General features: G+C 56.1%; 1 protein-coding gene across 2 annotated transcripts; it reads left to right on the forward strand.

The window, feature by feature from the left end:
* The first annotated feature begins 1402 nt into the window (after positions 1–1402).
* NYAP1 (neuronal tyrosine phosphorylated phosphoinositide-3-kinase adaptor 1) lies at positions 1403–12389 on the forward strand. Of its 2 annotated transcripts, none has more exons than XM_054560267.2 (7): positions 1403–1544; positions 2776–2927; positions 4371–4732; positions 5723–7237; positions 8089–8304; positions 8561–8670; positions 11222–12389. In XM_054560267.2, exons 2-7 carry the CDS (start codon positions 2860–2862, stop codon positions 11477–11479), a joined length of 2529 nt encoding a protein of 842 aa, XP_054416242.1. In that variant the 5' UTR covers positions 1403–1544; positions 2776–2859; the 3' UTR covers positions 11480–12389. The 2 variants fall into 2 exon arrangements, with proteins under 2 accessions (XP_054416242.1, XP_024105189.2); XM_024249421.3 differs by having other exon boundaries at positions 1406–1544; positions 8092–8304.
* Positions 12390–17576: the final 5187 nt, after the last annotated feature.

Below are 17576 nucleotides of genomic sequence, written 5' to 3' on the forward strand. Positions count from 1 at the left end.
TCTCTCACCCAGGCTGGAGTGCCGTGGCCCGATCTGGGCTCACGTCAACCTCCGCCTTCCAGGTCAAGCGATTCTCCTGCCTTAGCCTCCCGAGTAGCCGGGATTACAAGCGCAGGCCACCATGCCCAGCTTATTTTTTCTATCTTTAGTAGACACGGGGTTTTGCCACGTTGGCCAGGCTGGTCTCAAACTTCTGATGTCAGGTGGATCCACCAGCCTCGGCCTCACAAAGTGCTGGGATTACAGGCGTGAGCCACCGCTCCCGGCCAGTGTTAAGAGTATTTTATGTGTGGCCCAAGACAAATTCTTCTTTCAATGTGGCCCAGGGAAGTCAAAAGAGTGGACATCCCCGGACTAAAGCGTCTCTCAGAGAGGTTGCACGATCTGCCTAAAGCCACACAGCAAGTCTGCAAAGACGCTGCCACGGAAAGTAGCATTCGCAGGCTCCAGGGATCAGGCCGTGCCTATCTTTGCCGTGCCCATTTTCCAGCCCGTGGAAGGTACAACTGAGGTCTTCTCGAGCTGATTTACCCCCGATACAGAGCTGTGCGCCCAAGGGATTTCAGAGGGAGTTATTTCTAGGGGAGATGATGAGAAAAGTGATGGGCGGGGAGGTCGAGGTCACGTCCCGCAGCGGCTCCCCGACAGTGCCAGAGTGGTGGCCGCGGTGGCCACACTCAGGTCGACCCTGGTCGTTGCGAGCGGCGCCGGGGGAGTCAAAGGTCACGAGAGGAGGACTCGGGCCACGGGGGCGGATAGCTTTGAGCCCAGACGGTGGAACGAGATCCGGGCACCCCCGGGAGGCTGCAGGGGGAGGCGACCGATTCCCCCGCGAGCCAACTCGGGTGCTCTCCTGGCACCTGGGGGCGGCGGGGAAAGGGGGCGCGGCCGCCGGAGCACGCCCCCTGCTGGGCTGAGCCGCCGCCCGTCCAGTTCCCCACCCTCCGAGCCCCTCCGCCCGGAAAGCGGCACCCCCTGGCGGCCTCAGCGCCTCACTGCACCCCGGGCCCCGCAGCCGCAGCCTCTGCCCCGGACCGACGCTGGGTGCGGGCCCGGGGCGCGCCGGGCGCACGGGTTGCACTGGGTGCACGGGGCGGGGGCGGGGGCGTGGGCCCCAGGCTGCCGCTGGGGGGCGCGGCTGCACGCCGCTCCGCCGCGGCCGGGGAGACCGAACTCAAAACCGCCCGGCCGGGCAGGGGGCGAGGGGCGGCGAGGAGCGGACGCCCCAAGACCGCGACGGGCTGGCGCCAGGCCCCCAGCGCCCCACGACCTTCCTCCGAATCTGTCCCCGCAGGCTCCGCGGCTCCCCCGCCCCGCGCCCCAGCCCCGCGGCCCAGCGCCCCACGGCCGCTCCCGTTCCGTCCTTGGAGGGTGTGGAAGGGTGGGTTTGGGGCCGGGGGCGGGTCTGGGGGCGGACCCGGAGGCGGGGCTGTCTCTGCGGCAGGGCCCAGCTTCGCTTCCCCCGGTCTGTCTCTGTCTCTCCTCCTCCCTCCTCCTGCTCCGGGCGGAGCCCGGCATGGGGGGGCCGGCGCCCGGCAGGCCAGGTACGGTGATGGAGAAACTGGGGAGGCTTGGTGCAGGAAGGTTGGGGTGGGGGGAAAAGGGACAGGGAGGATTGGCGGAGCGAAAGGCGGAGAAGCCCAGGGTAGCGGGACAAGGGGAAGGGGAGGGGTGCCAGGAACCTGGGGCCCTTGGATGGAGAAGGGGGATGAAGCAGGCCAGGTTTGGAACAGGGGAAGGGGGAGGACGGCTGTAAGGAGGGGCGCCTGGGAGGAGAAGTGAGGCTGAAGGCGAAAAGAAGAGTGTGGGTTTGGGGGAAGGAAAACCGGAGCAGGTATGGAGGCCGCAGCCCAGAAGGTAGCAATGGGGCCAGACTGGAGCCCCCCGGGTGGGATTGAGGGGCGGGGACTGGAAGAGGAAAACCAGGGGCCTCCCAAATCCCGGAGGAAGAAGAAGGTGATTGGGGCCATCAGCGAGGGAGGGAGGCAGAGACCAAACCATTGCTAAAGGGCCAGGGAGCCGGAATCGGGGTGGACCAAGGCCCAGGCCCGGGGAAGGACTGGAAGGGGGGGAAGGCAGGCAGTGGAGATAGATGGATGGGTGGTATTTTAGATACCCAACCCAGGGTGTCTCCCATCCTTCCTTCAGCGTCCCCACCCTGCCCTCATGAGATCCCCCTACAGCCCAAGATAGGGGGGAGAGTCTGACCATCTCCCCTTTTCCCAGTGGGGTGCAATGTACGCAAGTAGGCCCTGGGCATAACTCTGCCTGTAGGTGTGTCCGGTTCCGTGTAGCAGATTTGTGTGTGTCTGGAGGTCTGTGTGTGTGTCTGTGGGTGTGTCTGTGGGTGTTTATGTCTGTGTGCCTGTCTATCCCTAGGTTTCTGTTTACCTATGCCAATCTCTGTGTCTGGTCCTCTGTAGATGTGGGTCGGTGGCTCCGTGGTTTGTGTGTCTGAATGTGTACTTGTGTAGCTGAGGGGTTGCAGTCCGTTTGTGGGGCCTGTATGGGTGGTGGATAGGGATGTCTTCACACAATAAGGGAATCTGTGTTGACCTGGTCTCTCCAGAGTGTGTATTTGGGGCTCTGAACACCTTTGTCGGGGTCTGTGTCTGTCTGTCTGTGGGTTCTCAAAGCTGTGTTGGGTTTTCTGTCTGTGTTTTCCTCTCTGAGGACCCGAGTCATGTCTCTTCTCCTTTTTCTCTCTTTCATTCATCCCTGGCCCCCACCCATCCCACCTTTCTTTTTTTTCCCTTCTCACCCCCGCCCCCCCAGTGGATCCGGGACCCAGGGAGGGCCGCCCCCCGGGCCTGGTGGCGCTGAGCAGGGCCCCCCAGCCCCCACCTCCTGCCCCACGAGATGAACCTCCTCTACCGAAAAACCAAGCTGGAGTGGAGGCAGCACAAGGAAGAGGAGGCCAAGAGGAGGTAAGGCTGCGCCCCAGACTGCTCCCTTCCCTTCCGCACCTCTGCCTGCCCCCTCACTGGGCCACAGCCCTTCTCGGCGGCCTGGCAGCTTTGTCATGAGTGAGCTCTCTGATCTCAGAGTCAGTACGGGAACGGCCAGGATTGCACACAGACTGTCCTGGCCCAACTCCTGCCCTTCTGTGGGGGGGGGTTTACAGTCTAGGAGCACCCCTTTGGTTGTTCCCCATCCCCAGAGGCCCGAGTCACTCCTTCCTGACTCACCTCTGGCCTGTAGCCCTTCTCCTTTCTGCAAATTTGGGGCTGGCTGCGGGCTCTTCTGTCACCTGACCTTGGAAGGGGCAGGCCCCGCCTCCCTCCCAGGGTCTAGGGAAGGGGTCATTTCAGGGGCATCAGAGAACATCCACTTAGCCTCCTCCCAGTTTTCCCTGCTGGGGGAGGTGAGTGGTCAAGTGACGGGGTTGTGTGTGTGGTGGGCAGACATGCAGGCTGGGCCTTGCCAAAGAGCCAGGGCAGGGGACCACCCCCAGACCCCTGCAATCCCTGTCTGCCTCCCCACTTGCCCTTCCAGGGACCTGGGGCCTGGCCTCTCCCATCCTTCTCTCCTCCTCTTCACTCCCATTGACTTCACAGCCACTTGGAGCCTGACTCACAGCCACCTCCCTTTTCCTTCCTCGCAACTGTGGAGTTTAATTCTTGTTGTTAATTAGATTAATCAGAGTGATCGCTACAGCGATCTCTTCCTAATGAAGGGTTAGTAGACAGGGCCTTAATGAGTGCCCACCCCACACAGCTCTCCTCTCTTCCCTGCCAGCCGCCCCCCCAACCCTCCACCACCCTCCACTCAGACAGAAGCTCAGGGGCAGTGGAATGGAATAGGGGTGAGCCAGGGAGGCTGACAGAGAGAACAGCATCAGGGAAGAGGTAGGAAGAAGGATGGGCCAGGAGAGGGAGGCTGCTCTGGTCCTGGAGGGGCACATCCTGCATCTGGGAGAGGAGGTGTGCCGTAGGGGCGGAGGTCACAGCGGCTGGGCAGGAGGAGTAACCAGAGGCCAAGTGTGGGACACTGTGAGAGTGAGAGGGGCCAGGGAGCTGTGGGGGGCAGGTGTGTCCGTCTGTGTTACCTGGGTTTGTATCTCTACCTCTGCACAAGGCTGTCCACACAGGTGCCCAGGCTGGGATCCGCCAGCCCCAGGGATGCCCCCCTGCAGGCATACTCACCCCTCTTCTCATCCCTGCCCCCAACTGCCTTGTATTTTTAAAGCCCAAGATTCTGCCTGAAGCCCCTTCATTGGTGCCCTGGACCTTCTGGCAACCCTGTCCCCACCCAGGCTCCCGTCCTCCTCCCTGGGAAGCCACAGGGTTGCTGACACCTCTTGGGGTGGAGAAGGGGGAGGCCCAGGTCCGAGGCCCTTCCTCCACTCCATTGTGGCCTTCTCTCCCCAGCTCCAGTAAGGAGGTGGCCCCCGCTGGCTCGGCTGGGCCCGCGGCCGGCCAGGGGCCTGGGGTCCGCGTGCGGGACATCGCCTCGCTGCGGCGCTCCCTCAGGATGGGTTTCATGACGATGCCCGCCTCCCAGGAGCACACCCCGCACCCCTGCCGCAGCGCCATGGCCCCACGCTCCCTCTCCTGCCACTCGGTGGGCAGCATGGACAGTGTCGGGGGTGGCCCTGGCGGGGGCGGTGGGGGCCTCACAGAGGACAGCAGCACCCGAAGACCCCCTGCCAAGCCCCGGAGACACCCTAGCACCAAGCTCAGCATGGTAGGGCCCGGGTCGGGGGCAGAGACGCCCCCCAGCAAGAAAGCAGGTGAGATACCCCCTCTCTCTCTCCCTGGGGTGGAGCTGGGAGCTGGGAGGATCTATTCCAGGCCCGGGGAGGCTTGCTGGGAGGGTTCATTCAGGGAAGAACCAAGGAAGTGGAAGATTCTATTCTCAAAAGGAATTGGGGGGGTCCTTTTGGATGGGCCTGAGATGAACTATTCAAGGGCAGGGGACGCTCCCTGAAAAGTTCTTGAGAAAGGGGTGGTGGCCTCAGAGGGACAATGAAGGTAGGAGCTGCGGATTCTGGAGAATACATTAGAAAGACTGAGGGCTGTGGGACAGGCACCGTGGCTCATGCCCGTAATCTCAGCCCTTTTTTTTTTTTTTTTTTTTTTTTTTTTGAGATAGAGTCTTGCTCTGTTGTTGCCCAGGCAGGAGTGCGGTGGTACGATCTCAGCTCACTGCATCCTCCGCCTCCCAGGTTCAAGCAGTTCTCCTGCCTCAGCCTCCCAGGTAGCTGGGATTACAGGCGTCCATCACCACGCCCGGCTAATTTTTTGTATTTTTAGTAGAGACAGGGTTTCGTCTTGTTGTCCAGGCTGACAAGGCCAGGCTTGCTGGCCTCAGGTGATCCACCCACCTCGGCCTCCCAAAGTGCTGGGATTACAGGTGTGAGCCACTGTGCCTGGCCAATTAATTGACGTTTTAAAAAGACCAAGGGCTGACTAGTAGAAAAGGAACCTACAGCTGGGCATGGTGGCTCATGCCTGGAATCCTAGTGCTTTAGGAGGCCGAGGCAGGAGGATCCCTTGAGCCCAGGAATTTGGGACCAGTCTGGGCAACGTGGCAAGACCCATCTCTATTAAAAAATAAAAAAGAAATGAAGAAACCTCCTGGGGCTGTAAGTTGAGGAATGTGGGGAAAAGGAAGAGGCAGATATGTCCTTGCAGAAGGGTCAAGGGATCAGAATGGGCTCCTCCCACTTGCTCCCCTCATTGAAAGCCTGGTTTATTTTTCTCTTTCTTGTCCTGTCCAGGCTCACAGAAGCCAACCCCAGAGGGCCGAGAGTCCAGCCGGAAGGTTCCTCCGCAGAAGCCCAGGCGAAGCCCTAACACCCAGCTCTCTGTCTCCTTCGATGAGTCCTGCCCCCCAGGCCCCTCTCCTCGAGGGGGGAACCTGCCTCTTCAGCGCCTCACTAGGGGGTCCCGAGTAGCTGGGGACTCTGATGTGGGTGCCCAGGAAGAGCCTGTGTACATTGAGATGGTGGGGGACGTCTTTAGGGGAGGAGGACGAAGTGGAGGAGGCCTGGCTGGGCCCCCTCTTGGGGGTGGGGGCCCGACCCCTCCAGCGGGCGCCGACTCGGACTCTGAAGAGAGTGAGGCCATCTATGAGGAGATGAAGTACCCGCTGCCAGAAGAGGCTGGGGAAGGCCGGGCCAATGGCCCTCCACCATTGACGGCAACATCCCCGCCACAACAGCCTCACGTCCTTCTGCCCCATGCCCACCGCCGCCCAGCTTCAGCCCTCCCAAGCCGGAGGGACGGGACGCCCACCAAGACCACTCCTTGTGAAATCCCCCCTCCCTTCCCCAACCTCCTTCAGCACCGGCCTCCACTCCTGGCTTTCCCCCAAGCCAAGTCTGCTTCCCGAACCCCTGGCGATGGGGTCTCAAGGCTACCTGTCCTCTGCCACTCCAAGGAGCCAGCCGGCTCCACCCCAGCTCCCCAAGTGCCTGCACGGGAGCGGGAGACGCCTCCCCCACCGCTTCCACCTCCTGCTGCCAACCTGCTGCTGCTGGGACCATCGGGCCGGGCCCGGAGCCACTCGACACCGTTGCCACCCCAGGGCTCTGGCCAGCCCCGGGGGGAGCGGGAGCTCCCCAACTCCCACAGCATGATCTGCCCTAAGGCGGCGGGGGCGCCGGCAGCCCCCCCTGCCCCGGCCGCCTTGCTCCCCGGCCCCCCCAAGGACAAGGCCGTGTCTTACACCATGGTGTACTCGGCGGTCAAGGTGACCACACACTCTGTCCTGCCAGCTGGTCCACCCCTGGGTGCTGGGGAGCCAAAGACGGAGAAGGAGATCTCAGTCCTCCATGGGATGCTGTGTACCAGCTCGAGGCCCCCTGTGCCAGGGAAGTCCAGCCCCCACGGTGGGGCCATGGGCGCAGCAGCTGGGGTCCTCCACCACCGCGGCTGCCTGGCCTCCCCCCACAGCCTTCCGGACCCAACTGTAGGCCCCCTGACCCCGCTGTGGACCTACCCAGCCACAGCAGCTGGGCTCAAGAGACCCCCTGCCTATGAGAGCCTCAAGGCTGGGGGCGTGCTGAATAAGGGCTGTGGTGTGGGGGCCCCATCCCCCATGGTCAAGATCCAGCTGCAGGAGCAAGGGACCGATGGGGGTGCTTTTGCCAGCATCTCCTGTGCCCACGTCATCGCCAGCGCAGGGACACCAGAGGAGGAAGAGGAGGAGATGGGCGCCGCGACATTTGGGGCAGGCTGGGCCCTGCAGAGGAAGGTCCTCTATGGAGGGAGAAAAGCAAAGGAGTTGGACAGTGAGTGAGGGGTGGTGAGTGGGGGCTGGCATCAGGGGGTGGGGGGCAGCTGGGGATGCCTGCGATGGTCTGGGGGAGGTGTTGGAGGGGTTATTTGGAAGTCGCAGCCTTGAGTCTGGGATGTTTTCTAGGAGACCAGAGGGGTGGGGGTGGGCAATAGACAGAAAGGCCGGGGTCCCCCAGTGTGCGCTGGAGGGGCAGGAAGGTCTGGGAGGAGAAGGGGGTCAAATCTGGCCCTGTCCTGCTCTGCTCCCTGCCCCTCCCTTCCTGGGGCTGCAGGGGTGTGTGCTTGTGAGTGTGCGCACCAGGAACTAAACACAGCTGCCTCCCAGCTGTTACCATGGCAACCCATCCAGACAGGAGGGAGAGGAGAGGGAGGCCCCTACCGTTGCCTGGCAACGCAATGCTCTGCCAGGCCTCCTCTCAGAGATGAGCTTAGTTCACAGGCAGCCCTTCCCCCCAGCGCTCCCCCTTCTGGACTCAGGAATTGGGATTCTCCCCCTACAGGTCTTGATCCCAGGGGGATGGTCATTCTGGCCCTGTCTGGAGATGGAGGGGCTTGGAAGCTAAAGCTGCGGTTGGGGAGGCCCCTCTGACCAGGGAAAAAGGGTTTGGATGCAGCACATAGACATGATTCTCAGCCCCAGGAGATGGTACCAATGGGTGGAAAGGAAGGGGTGTGTGTGTGTGTATGTATGTATGTTGGGGGAGTGTGAAGGACCCCCATCCCAGCTGTTACTTGCAAAAGGGGCAGTTGTGTCTCCTGGTCCACCCATACTGCAGCAAGTGTGGCTGGAGGGACAGAATGACGCCTCCAACGTGCAGGCACACAGCTCTCCTTGTCATCCCAGCAGAGGTCGAGGACGGTGCCCGGGCCTGGAATGGCAGTGCCGAGGGTCCAGGCAAGGTGGAGCATGAGGACAGGGGCCCTGTGACATCGGGGATCCCAGTGAGGAGCCAGGGGGCAGAGGGCCTGCTGGCCAGGATCCACCACGGAGACCGAGGAGGGAGCCGCACCGCGCTGCCCATTCCCTGTCAGACCTTCCCCGCCTGCCACCGCAATGGAGGTGACGCAGCCTGCACACACCTGTGCACAGCGGGGCTGGCTGGGGGATCTCCCGGGGTCTAGCCACACCTGTCCTGACTTCCTCTCACCTGTTCACGTCCATGCCCAGGGCTCTAAATCTTCATACCACATCTCCACCCCTTTTTCCCTTCTGATGAGGCAGGGGCAGCCTGGACCATTCAAGGGCAGGGGACTGGGAACCAGAGGAGGGGTACCTGAGGCCCCTGCACTCCTCACTCCTCCTTCTTCCACCTCAGACTTCACGGGAGGCTACCGCCTGGGGCGCTCGGCCTCCACCTCCGGAGTCCGGCAGGTCGCGCTCCACACACCCCGGCCCTGCAGCCAGCCCAGGGATGCCCTGAGCCAGGTGAGGCTTGGTTTTTCTTTTATTTGTGAAGGAGCAGGTGGAGAAGGCTTGAATGTGCAAAGAAAAGCAATAAAGGGGCCAGGGCTGGGCACAGTGGCTCATGCCTGTAATCCCAGCACTTTGGGAGGCCAAGGTGGGAGGGTCACTTGAGGCCAGAAGTTCATTAGCTTGAGCAACATAGTGAGACCCTGTCTCTATTTTTTCTTTTTTTTTAAAGAAGGCCAGTTGCAGTGGCTCACACCTGTAATCCCAATGCTTTCAGAAGCCAAGGCAGGTAGATTGTTTGAGCCCAGGAGGTAGAGACCAGCCTGGGCCACATAGCGAGACCTCATCTCTATAAAAAATACAAAATGTAGTCAGGTGTGCCGGCGCAAGCCTGAATTCCCAGCTACTCTGGAGGTTGAGGTAGGAAGATGGCTTTACCCTGGGAGGTGGAGGTTGCATTGAGCCATGATCACGCTACTGCATTCCAGTCTGAGCCACAGAGTGAGACCCTGTCTTAGAAGAAAAAAAAGAAAGAAAGAAAGAAAGGGGCCAGGCAGGGTGCGGTGGCTTACGCCTGTAATCATAGCACTTTGGGAGGCCGAGGCGGGCAGATCACTTGAGGTCAGGAGTTCAAGACCAGCCTGGCCAACATGGTGAAACCCTGTCTCTACTAAAAATACAAAAATTAGGGCCAGGTGCGGTAGCTCATGCCTGTAATCCCAGCAGTTTGGGAGGCTGAGGCGAGTGGATCACAAGGTCAGGAGTTCAAGACCAGCCTGACCAACATAGTGAAATCCCATCGCTACTAAAAATACAAAAATTAGCCGGGCGTGGTGGCGCGAGCCTGTAGTCCCAGCTACTCAGGAGGCAGAGGCATAAGAATCGCTTGAACCTGGGAGACGGAGGTTGCAGTGAGCCAAGATCACACCACTGCACTCCAGTGGCCTGGGCAACAGAGAGAGACTCTGTCTCAAAAAAACAAAAAACAAACAAAAAAACCCCCACAAAAATTAGCTGGACGTTGGGGCAGGCACCCGTAATCCCAGCTACTCGGGAGGCTGAGGCAGGAGAATTGCTTGAACCCGGGAGACGGAGGCTGCAGCGAGCTGAGATCATGCCACTGCACTCCAGCCTGGGCGACAGAGTTAGACTCTGTCTCAAAAAAAAAAAAAAGGGCCAGGCAGGCTGGGGCCTGAGCCAGCACAGACAACGGGAACCCAGGAATGAGAGTGAGGGGGTTGGGAGAGGATCTGGGAAGGGTTTGAGGGTTTGCTTAAGATGGGCAGCAAGGTAGGGCCCAGCTTGGAGATCAGTCAGGGCCACCACTAGCCAACAGCGCACCTTTGCGCGATTTAGGAAAAAGACCTCCCCACTGGGCACCATGTCTTGTGCCTGTAATCCCAGAACTGTGGGAAGCAGAGACGGGAGGATCGCTTGAACCCAGGAGGCTGAGGTTGCAATGAGCTACGATCCCACCACAGCACTCTATCCTGGGTGTAAGGGCAAGACCGTGTCTGAAAAGAAATAAAAATAAAGAGGTCAAGCATGGTAGCTCATGCCTATAATCCTAGTACTTTGGGAGGCCGAGGCAAGAGAAGTGGTTGAGCCTAGGAATTCTGTACCAGCCTGGGCGACATAGGGAGACCCTGTCTTTACAAAAAATTTAAAAATTATCCAGACATGGTGGTGCATGCCTGTGGTTCCAGCAACTCTGACGGCTGAGGCAGGAGAATCACTTGAGCCTAGGAGGTGGAGGTTGCAGTGAGCCATGGTCGTTCCACTGCACTCCAGCCTGGGTGGCAGAGGGAGAACCTGTCAAAAGAAAGAAAAAGAGAGAGAGTGAGAGAAAGAAGGAAGAAAGAGAGAAAGAGAGAAAAAAAGAAAGAAAGAAGAGAAAGAAAAGGAGGAAGGGAGGAAGGGAGGAAGGGAGGAAGGGAGGAAAGGAGGAAGGGAGGGACCCTGTCTACCCTTGCCCCAGCTGGACATGGTAGTTGATACCTGTGATCCCAGTGCTTCCGGAGGCCAAGATGAGAGGATCCCTTGAGGCCAGGAGTTCAAGACCAGGCTTGGCAACAAAGCAAGATCCCATCAATACAAAAATAAAATTTAATTTAATTTTTTAACAATTAGCTGGTGTAGTGGTACATGCCTGTAGTCCCAGCTACTTGGGAGGGAGGCTGACACTGGAGGATTGCTTGAGCCCAGGAGGTCGAGGCTGCAGTGAGCTATGATTGCACCACTGCACTCTGGCCTGGGCGACAGAGCCAGACCCTGTCTCAAAAAGACAAAAGAAAGAAAGAAAAAAAAGGGGGGATCCCTTCTAGGGGGACCAACTTAAAAAAATGCATCTGTTTAGGAAGACTAGGGCGTGGCTGGGCCAAAGCTGCGCGAGTTGGATTTTGGCCCCCATGGGCCCCACAGCCAGAGGGAGCCAGCAGAGGCCGTGGGGGGCAAGCAAGGACTTGCTTCTGGGGGAAGACGTGGGTCTCGGCAGTGCGGACTCGTCCGGTCATGCTGAGGTCCCCGACCCTACCGCGTTTTCCTTTCTCCCCCGCCCGCGGCACAGCCCCACCCCGCGCTGCCGCTGCCTCTGCCCCTGCCGCCCCAGCCGGCCCGCGAGCGCGACGGGAAGCTGCTGGAGGTGATCGAGCGCAAGCGCTGCGTGTGCAAGGAGATCAAGGCGCGCCACCGCCCGGACCGAGGCCTCTGCAAGCAGGAGAGCATGCCCATCCTCCCCAGCTGGCGGCGGGGGCCCGAGCCCCGCAAGTCCGGCACCCCGCCCTGCCGCCGGCAGCACACGGTCCTCTGGGACACCGCCATCTGAGGCGGGCGGGGGGGGGGGGTACCGGGGCGCCTGGACTGGGGAGGGGGCGGGCACGCCTGGCTCTCCCGGGAGCCTCGCCTTGAGAGACATTGAAGGACTACGTGGGAGAGTGCCAGGGAGAACCCCTGCCCTCCACCCTACCCCCCCAGGATGGGGAGAGTCTGCCAGGCCCATTGGGCTTAGGATGCCAACAGCGCTGCTGAGAAACTTGGAGGAGGAGGAGGAGGGTTTGCTTGAGGTTGGGGCGAGAGTCGCTCTGGCTGTTCTTCCCGCTGGGCGCTGTACACCCCTCTTCCTGAAGCAAGCCAGAGGTCAGCATGGGGAAGGGAGGAAGGAAGGGATGGGAGGAAGAAGGGGGTGGGTGAGCTGAAAGAGAGGGACTAGAGTGCCAGATGGAGGAGCTCTTTTCTAGAGAGCCGGGAGTTGGGGAGGGGGTATTTATTTTGTTATTTATTTCAGTCTGGAGGGCGATTCTGGGCCCATCTGACCCACTCCTGAGCGGGGAGTGGAGAATCAGGGCCAGGTTTGCACTCTCCCCAATGCCAATGCCTAAAGGCCCTGCCATCCATGCCACCCCACAGCCAAGGAGGGGTCTGCATGGGGAGTGGACCGAGAGAAGAAGGGGCCCAGGGAAGCAGAGGGCCCAAGACCATTTACAGTATTTGCAATTTGCCAGAATTTGGTAGTCAGTGTGGCCTGCTCTAAATCAGGCATCTTATTTAGTTCTGGGGTGAGGGTCTAGTGCCAGGGATGGGCGGGATGATGGGGGAGGAGGAGGGAAATTTTAGCGGGTGCGGGGGGTGGGCAGGGTATTTATTTAAATTAAAAAACAAAACGGAAGAGATGTCAGGAACTTTTTTTTAATTCCTTTCTTTCCAGAATAATATATTAAAAGACTCATGATCCTAAAGCTGGCTTCTTCTATTTCACAGCGTGCTCTGCTATTCTTACACTTGCTCCTTTTCCCATCTTGCCCCTGGTTGGTGGGAGTTGAAGGTTGTGCGGGGAGGGGTGAGTAGCTGTGGCCAAGTCACAGGGCGAGGTGGAGTTCCAGGTAAGTCTTTGGGAATGCACCGGGCCATGACTCCATTAGCATTTTTTTTTGTGCACAGAATGTGTTCTTGGCATTGCACTGATGCAGAAGGAATATTTGGGCATGAAGCTTGCCTTCAAGTACCTTGTGATCTACTCAGATGACATCTACTGAGATGACAATAAACTGTTGAAGGAGTAAGGGGGGGGGGACAGGGCCAAGCGTGGTGGCTCACACCTGTAATTCCAGCACTTTGGGAGGTCAAGGTGGGCGGATCACCTGAGGTTAGGAGTTCAAGACCAGCCTGACCAACATGGTAAAACCTCATCTCTACTAAAAAAAAAATACAAAAATTAGCCAGGTGTGGTGGCGCTATATCCCAGCTACTCGGGAGGCTGAGGCAGGAGAATCACTTGAACTCAGGAAGTGGAGATTGCAGCGAGCTGAGATCATGCCACTGCACTCCAGCTTGGGCGACGGAGCGAGACGCTGTCTCAACAACAACAACAATGAAAAAAAAAAAAGAGGGGTTACAGGGCTGGAATCATCTAAGAAGGCTTCCTGCAAAGTTATCCTAAAAGGACAGGTAAGCTAGTCTGGGCAACATAGAGAAACCCCGTCTTTACAAAAAATACAACAATTAGCCAGGTGTGGAGGCATGCGCCTTTAGTCCCAGATACTCAGGAGGCTGAGGTGGGAGGATGGCTGGAACCTCGGAGGCGGAGGCTGCAGTGAGCAGAGATCATGCCACTGCACTCCAGCTTGGGCAACAGAGCGAGATCCTGTCTCAAAAAAAAAAAAAAAAAAAAAAAAAAGGACAGGTGAAGTTTGGGGAGGGGAAGAGGCAAACTCCCAAGGTCACAGTCATGGTTTTGATTGTCTATGGAACAGTAGGAGATGGGGGCAGGGGGAGGTAGGAAGTATGTTTAAATGACGGTGATGGCATTAAGAGGTCCAGCCATGGGACAGATCACCTGAGGTTGGGAGTTCGAGACCAGCCTGACCAGCATGGAGAAATCCCGTCTCTACTAAAAAATACAAAAAAATTAGCTGAGCACGGTGGCGCATGCCTGTAATCCCAGCTACTTGGGAGGCTGAGGCAGGAGAATCGCCAGAACCCGGGAGGCAGAGGTTGCAGCAGTGAGCCGAGATCACGCCATTGCACTCCAGCCTGGGCAACAAGAGCGAAACTCCATCTCAAAAAAAAAAGGAGGTCCAGCCATGGTGAAGCTGGTTCGGAAAGACCGGCCGCAAGGCAAGACTCAGGTCCTCACTAGGGAAGCCAGGGGAATCCTGCTGGGAGGTGATCTGTCGCCAGGGAGGAGGATAAGGAGGATGCCTGGGAGGATGGAGGGCTAGGGACAGTTGCAAGAGGCCACTGAAAGGAAACCTCCTGAGGATGGGAGTGAAGGAGCAGAATTGGTCATACAAGAAGTCCAAGTTTGGAGGTCTGGTGATCGGGGAACTGACAGAATGAGACAGGTGGGCTTGAGAGTGACTTTGGAGGAAGAACATTGAATTTGAAGCAATGATGAATATTTAGGTTGAATGGTTTGTTACTGAATAGAACAAAGTTTCGGAAAATGTGGTGAATAGCCAGGCGTGGTGGCTCACACCTGTAATCCCAGCACTTTGGGAGGCCCGAGGCAGGAGAATCACTTGAGGCCAGGAGTTCTAGACCAGCCTGGGCAACATAGAACCCCCCGTCTCTACAAACAATAATAAAAAAATAGTTGGGCTTGGTGGCACACGTTTGTAATCCCAGTTACTCAGGAGGTTGAGGTGGGAGGATCACTTGAGCTCAGGTGGTCAAGGCTGCAGTGAGCCATGATTGCTTCACTGCACTCTAGCCTGGGCAACAGAGTGAGACCCCGTCTCAAAAAAAAAAAAAAAATGTGGTAGATGCCACAAGAGATGTTTTTACACTTTATGAAGAAGAGCATTTTTTTAAAACTTAAATTGTATTGATTTTCATTTATATTAAAAAAGTTATAACCAATACGTAAGGCTACTTGTTATTTCATGAATGTGATTACACAAGATAAGTCTACAGTTATTTTTAATGAGCTGGTTTAAAGAAAAAATGTTAAGCCAATAAATAATAGTACAGGCAATGTACAGAATATGAAAAATTATGACAGTGGTATGTGAGTATTTGAAATTTAGGAAACAAAAGTAAAATGATGATGGCTCAGGAGACAGGACAAGACTATGGACATTAGGAGTAATTGACATAGAAATGGCACTCAAGCCCAACACAGCTGACCTCTGCAAGGAGGGCAGGGCTAGAGAAAAGAGCTAGGGATGAAATACAGGCCAGGCACAGTGGCTCATGCCTGTAGTCCCAGCACTTAGGGAAGCCAAGGTTAGAAGATCACTTGAGGCCAGGAGTTCGAGACAAGCCTGGGCAACAAAGCTAGACTTCATCTCTACAAAAAAAATTAATAAAAATTAGCTGGGTGTAGTGGTGAGCACCTGTAGCTGGAGCTACTCAGGAGGCTGAGATGGGTGGATCGCTTCAGCACATGAATTGGAAGCTGCAGTGAGCTATGATCCCTTCACTGCATTCCAGCCTGGGCAACAGAGTGAGACCCCAACTTGAAAAAAACAAAACAAAACAAAAAACAAAACCCAAGATACAAACAGGCAGTAGCTCTTTTTAACTAGCCAGAAAATTAGACTGGGTGAGGTGGCTCATGCCTGTAATCCCAGCACTTTGGGAGGCCGAGGCGGGCGGATCACTTGATAACAGGATTTCGAGACCAGCCTGGCCAGCATGGTGAAACCCTGTCTCTACTAAAAATACAAAATTAGCCGGGTGTGGTGGCAGGCACCTGTAATCCCAGCTACTCAGAAGGCTAAGGCAGGAGAATTGCTTGAACCCGGGAGGCAGAGGCTGCAGTGAGCCGAGACTGCACCACTGCACTCCAGCCTGGGTGACAGAGCAAAACTCTGTCTCAAAAAAAAAAAATAATAAATAATAAATAAATAAATAAAGGTAATTAATGGAAGGCACTGGGTGCAGTGGCTCATGCTTGTAATCCTAGCACTTTGGGAAGCCGAGGTGGGTGGATTGCCTGAACTCGGGAGTTCGAGACCAGCCTGGACAACATGGCAAAATCCTATCTCTACTGAAAATGAAAAAAATTAGCCGGGCATGGTAGCGTGTGCCTGTAGGTCCCAGCTATTGAGGAGGCTGAAGCAGGAGAATCACTTGCATCTGGGAGACGGAGGTTGCAGTGAGCCAAGACCGTGTCGCTGCATTCCAGCCTGGGCAACAGAGCAAAACTCTGTCTCCAAAAAAATTAAAAAAAAAAAGGAAAGGAAAATTAATGGAAGGAAATATCCCATTCATAAGAGCAATAAAAACCTTAAAATAAATAGGAGTAACATTAACAAGAAATTATAGAACCTATATTGGATCAGTTGATAACACTAAAGTATTTTGAGTCACTTAAAAAGGGAAGACCTTGGCTGGCCGCGGTGGCTCACGCCAGTAATCCCAGCACTTTGGGAGGCTGAAGCGCATGGATCACCTGAGGTCAGGAGTTCGAGAGCAGCCTGGCCAACATGGTGAAACTCCGTCTCCACTAAAAATACAAAAATTAGCCAGGCATGGTGGCGAGTATCTGTAGTCCAAGCTACTCGGAAGTCTGAGGCAGGAGAATCACTTGAACCCAGGAGGCGGAGGTTGCAGTGCGAAGATCGTGCTACTGCACTCCAGCCTGGGGGCCAGAGTGAGACTCCGTCTCAAAAAAATAAAAGTAAAAATAAATACAAAAATACAAAAGGAAAACCTTCAGGACAAACAGCTATCGTTGTGGAGCGGGGGAGAAGGAAGGCTTGTGGGGTCAAGCACAGTGGCTCACACCTGTAATCCCAGCACTTTGGGAGGCCCAGGCAGGAGGATGACTTGAGCCCAGGAGTTCCAGATCAGCCTGGGCAACATAGCAAGACCTTGTCTCTACAAAAAGTTAGAAGAAAAAAAAAAAAAAGGCTAGGCATAGTGGCATGTGCCTGTAGGCCCAGCTACTCAGGAGGCTGAGGTGCAAGGATCACTTAAGCCCAAGGAGGTCAACACTGTGGAGAGCTATGATTGCACTACTGCCCTCCAGCTTGGGCAACAGAGCAAGACCCTGTCTTAAAAAAAAAAAAAAAAAAAAAGGGCCGGGCGTGGTGGCTCACACCTGTAATCCCAGTACTTTGGGAGGCTGAGGCGGGCAGATCACAAGGTCAGGAGATCAAGACCATCCTGGCTAACACAGTGAAACCCCGTCTCTACTAAACAAAATACAAAAAATTAGCCGGACGTGGTGGCGGGCGCCTGTAGTCCCAGCTACTCGGGAGGCTGAGGCAGGAGAATCTCTTGAACCCGGGAGGCTGAGGCAGGAGAATCTCTTGAACGCGGGAGGCAGAGCTTGCAGTGAGCTGAGATCACGCCAGTGCACTCCAGCCTGGGCGACAGAGTGAGACTCTGTCTCAAAAAAAAAATAAAAATAAAAATTACTTAATTAATTAAAAAAGACTTGAATAATCAAATAGTAATAACTTGTTCTTAGATAAGAAGATTGGATGATATAGAAGATGTCAGTTTTCCCTAAATCCATAAATTCAATGCAGTCTCTAAATCCCAAAAGGCTTATTTGCGAAACTTGATAAAATAATTTGAAAGTTTATGCAGAATGATAATGAGAAAAACCAGAACATTCTGAAACAGAAGAGTAATAGGGGGACCTGCCCTATCAGATATTAAAACAGGAAATAAAAATCACAGCATACTTGTCCTGGCACAGGACTGGCATAATCCATATAATCCATCGGAATGAAGTGTCCAGAAAAAGCCCCAAATGCACATGGGAATTTAGCACTTATAAAGATGATATTGCACATTGGTTGGGAAAAGATTCCTTATTCAATAATTGTTCCTTTCTAAATTTTATTTTTATTTATTACTATTATTTCAGACAGAGTTTCACTCTGTTGCTCACGCTGGAGTGCAATGGCATGACCATAGCTCACTGCAGCCTCGAACTCCTGGCCTCAAGTGATCCTCCCATCTCAGCC

The sequence above is a fragment of the Pongo abelii genome, chromosome 6 (genome assembly GCF_028885655.2).
Source record: "Pongo abelii isolate AG06213 chromosome 6, NHGRI_mPonAbe1-v2.0_pri, whole genome shotgun sequence".
Classification (NCBI taxonomy): Eukaryota; Metazoa; Chordata; class Mammalia; order Primates; family Hominidae; genus Pongo; species Pongo abelii.

What these genes read in the sequence shown, in the direction of transcription:
- NYAP1 (XM_054560267.2), top strand. Translation starts at nt 2,860, where the DNA reads ATGAACCTCCTCTACCGAAAAACCAAGCTGGAGTGGAGGCAGCACAAG. An exon ending in AAAAGCAAAGGAGTTGGACA is followed by an intron (nt 7,238 to 8,088) that starts GTGAGTGAGGGG and finishes TTGTCATCCCAG; the next exon opens with CAGAGGTCGAGGACGGTGCC. An exon ending in CGCCTGCCACCGCAATGGAG is followed by an intron (nt 8,305 to 8,560) that starts GTGACGCAGCCT and finishes CTTCCACCTCAG; the next exon opens with ACTTCACGGGAGGCTACCGC.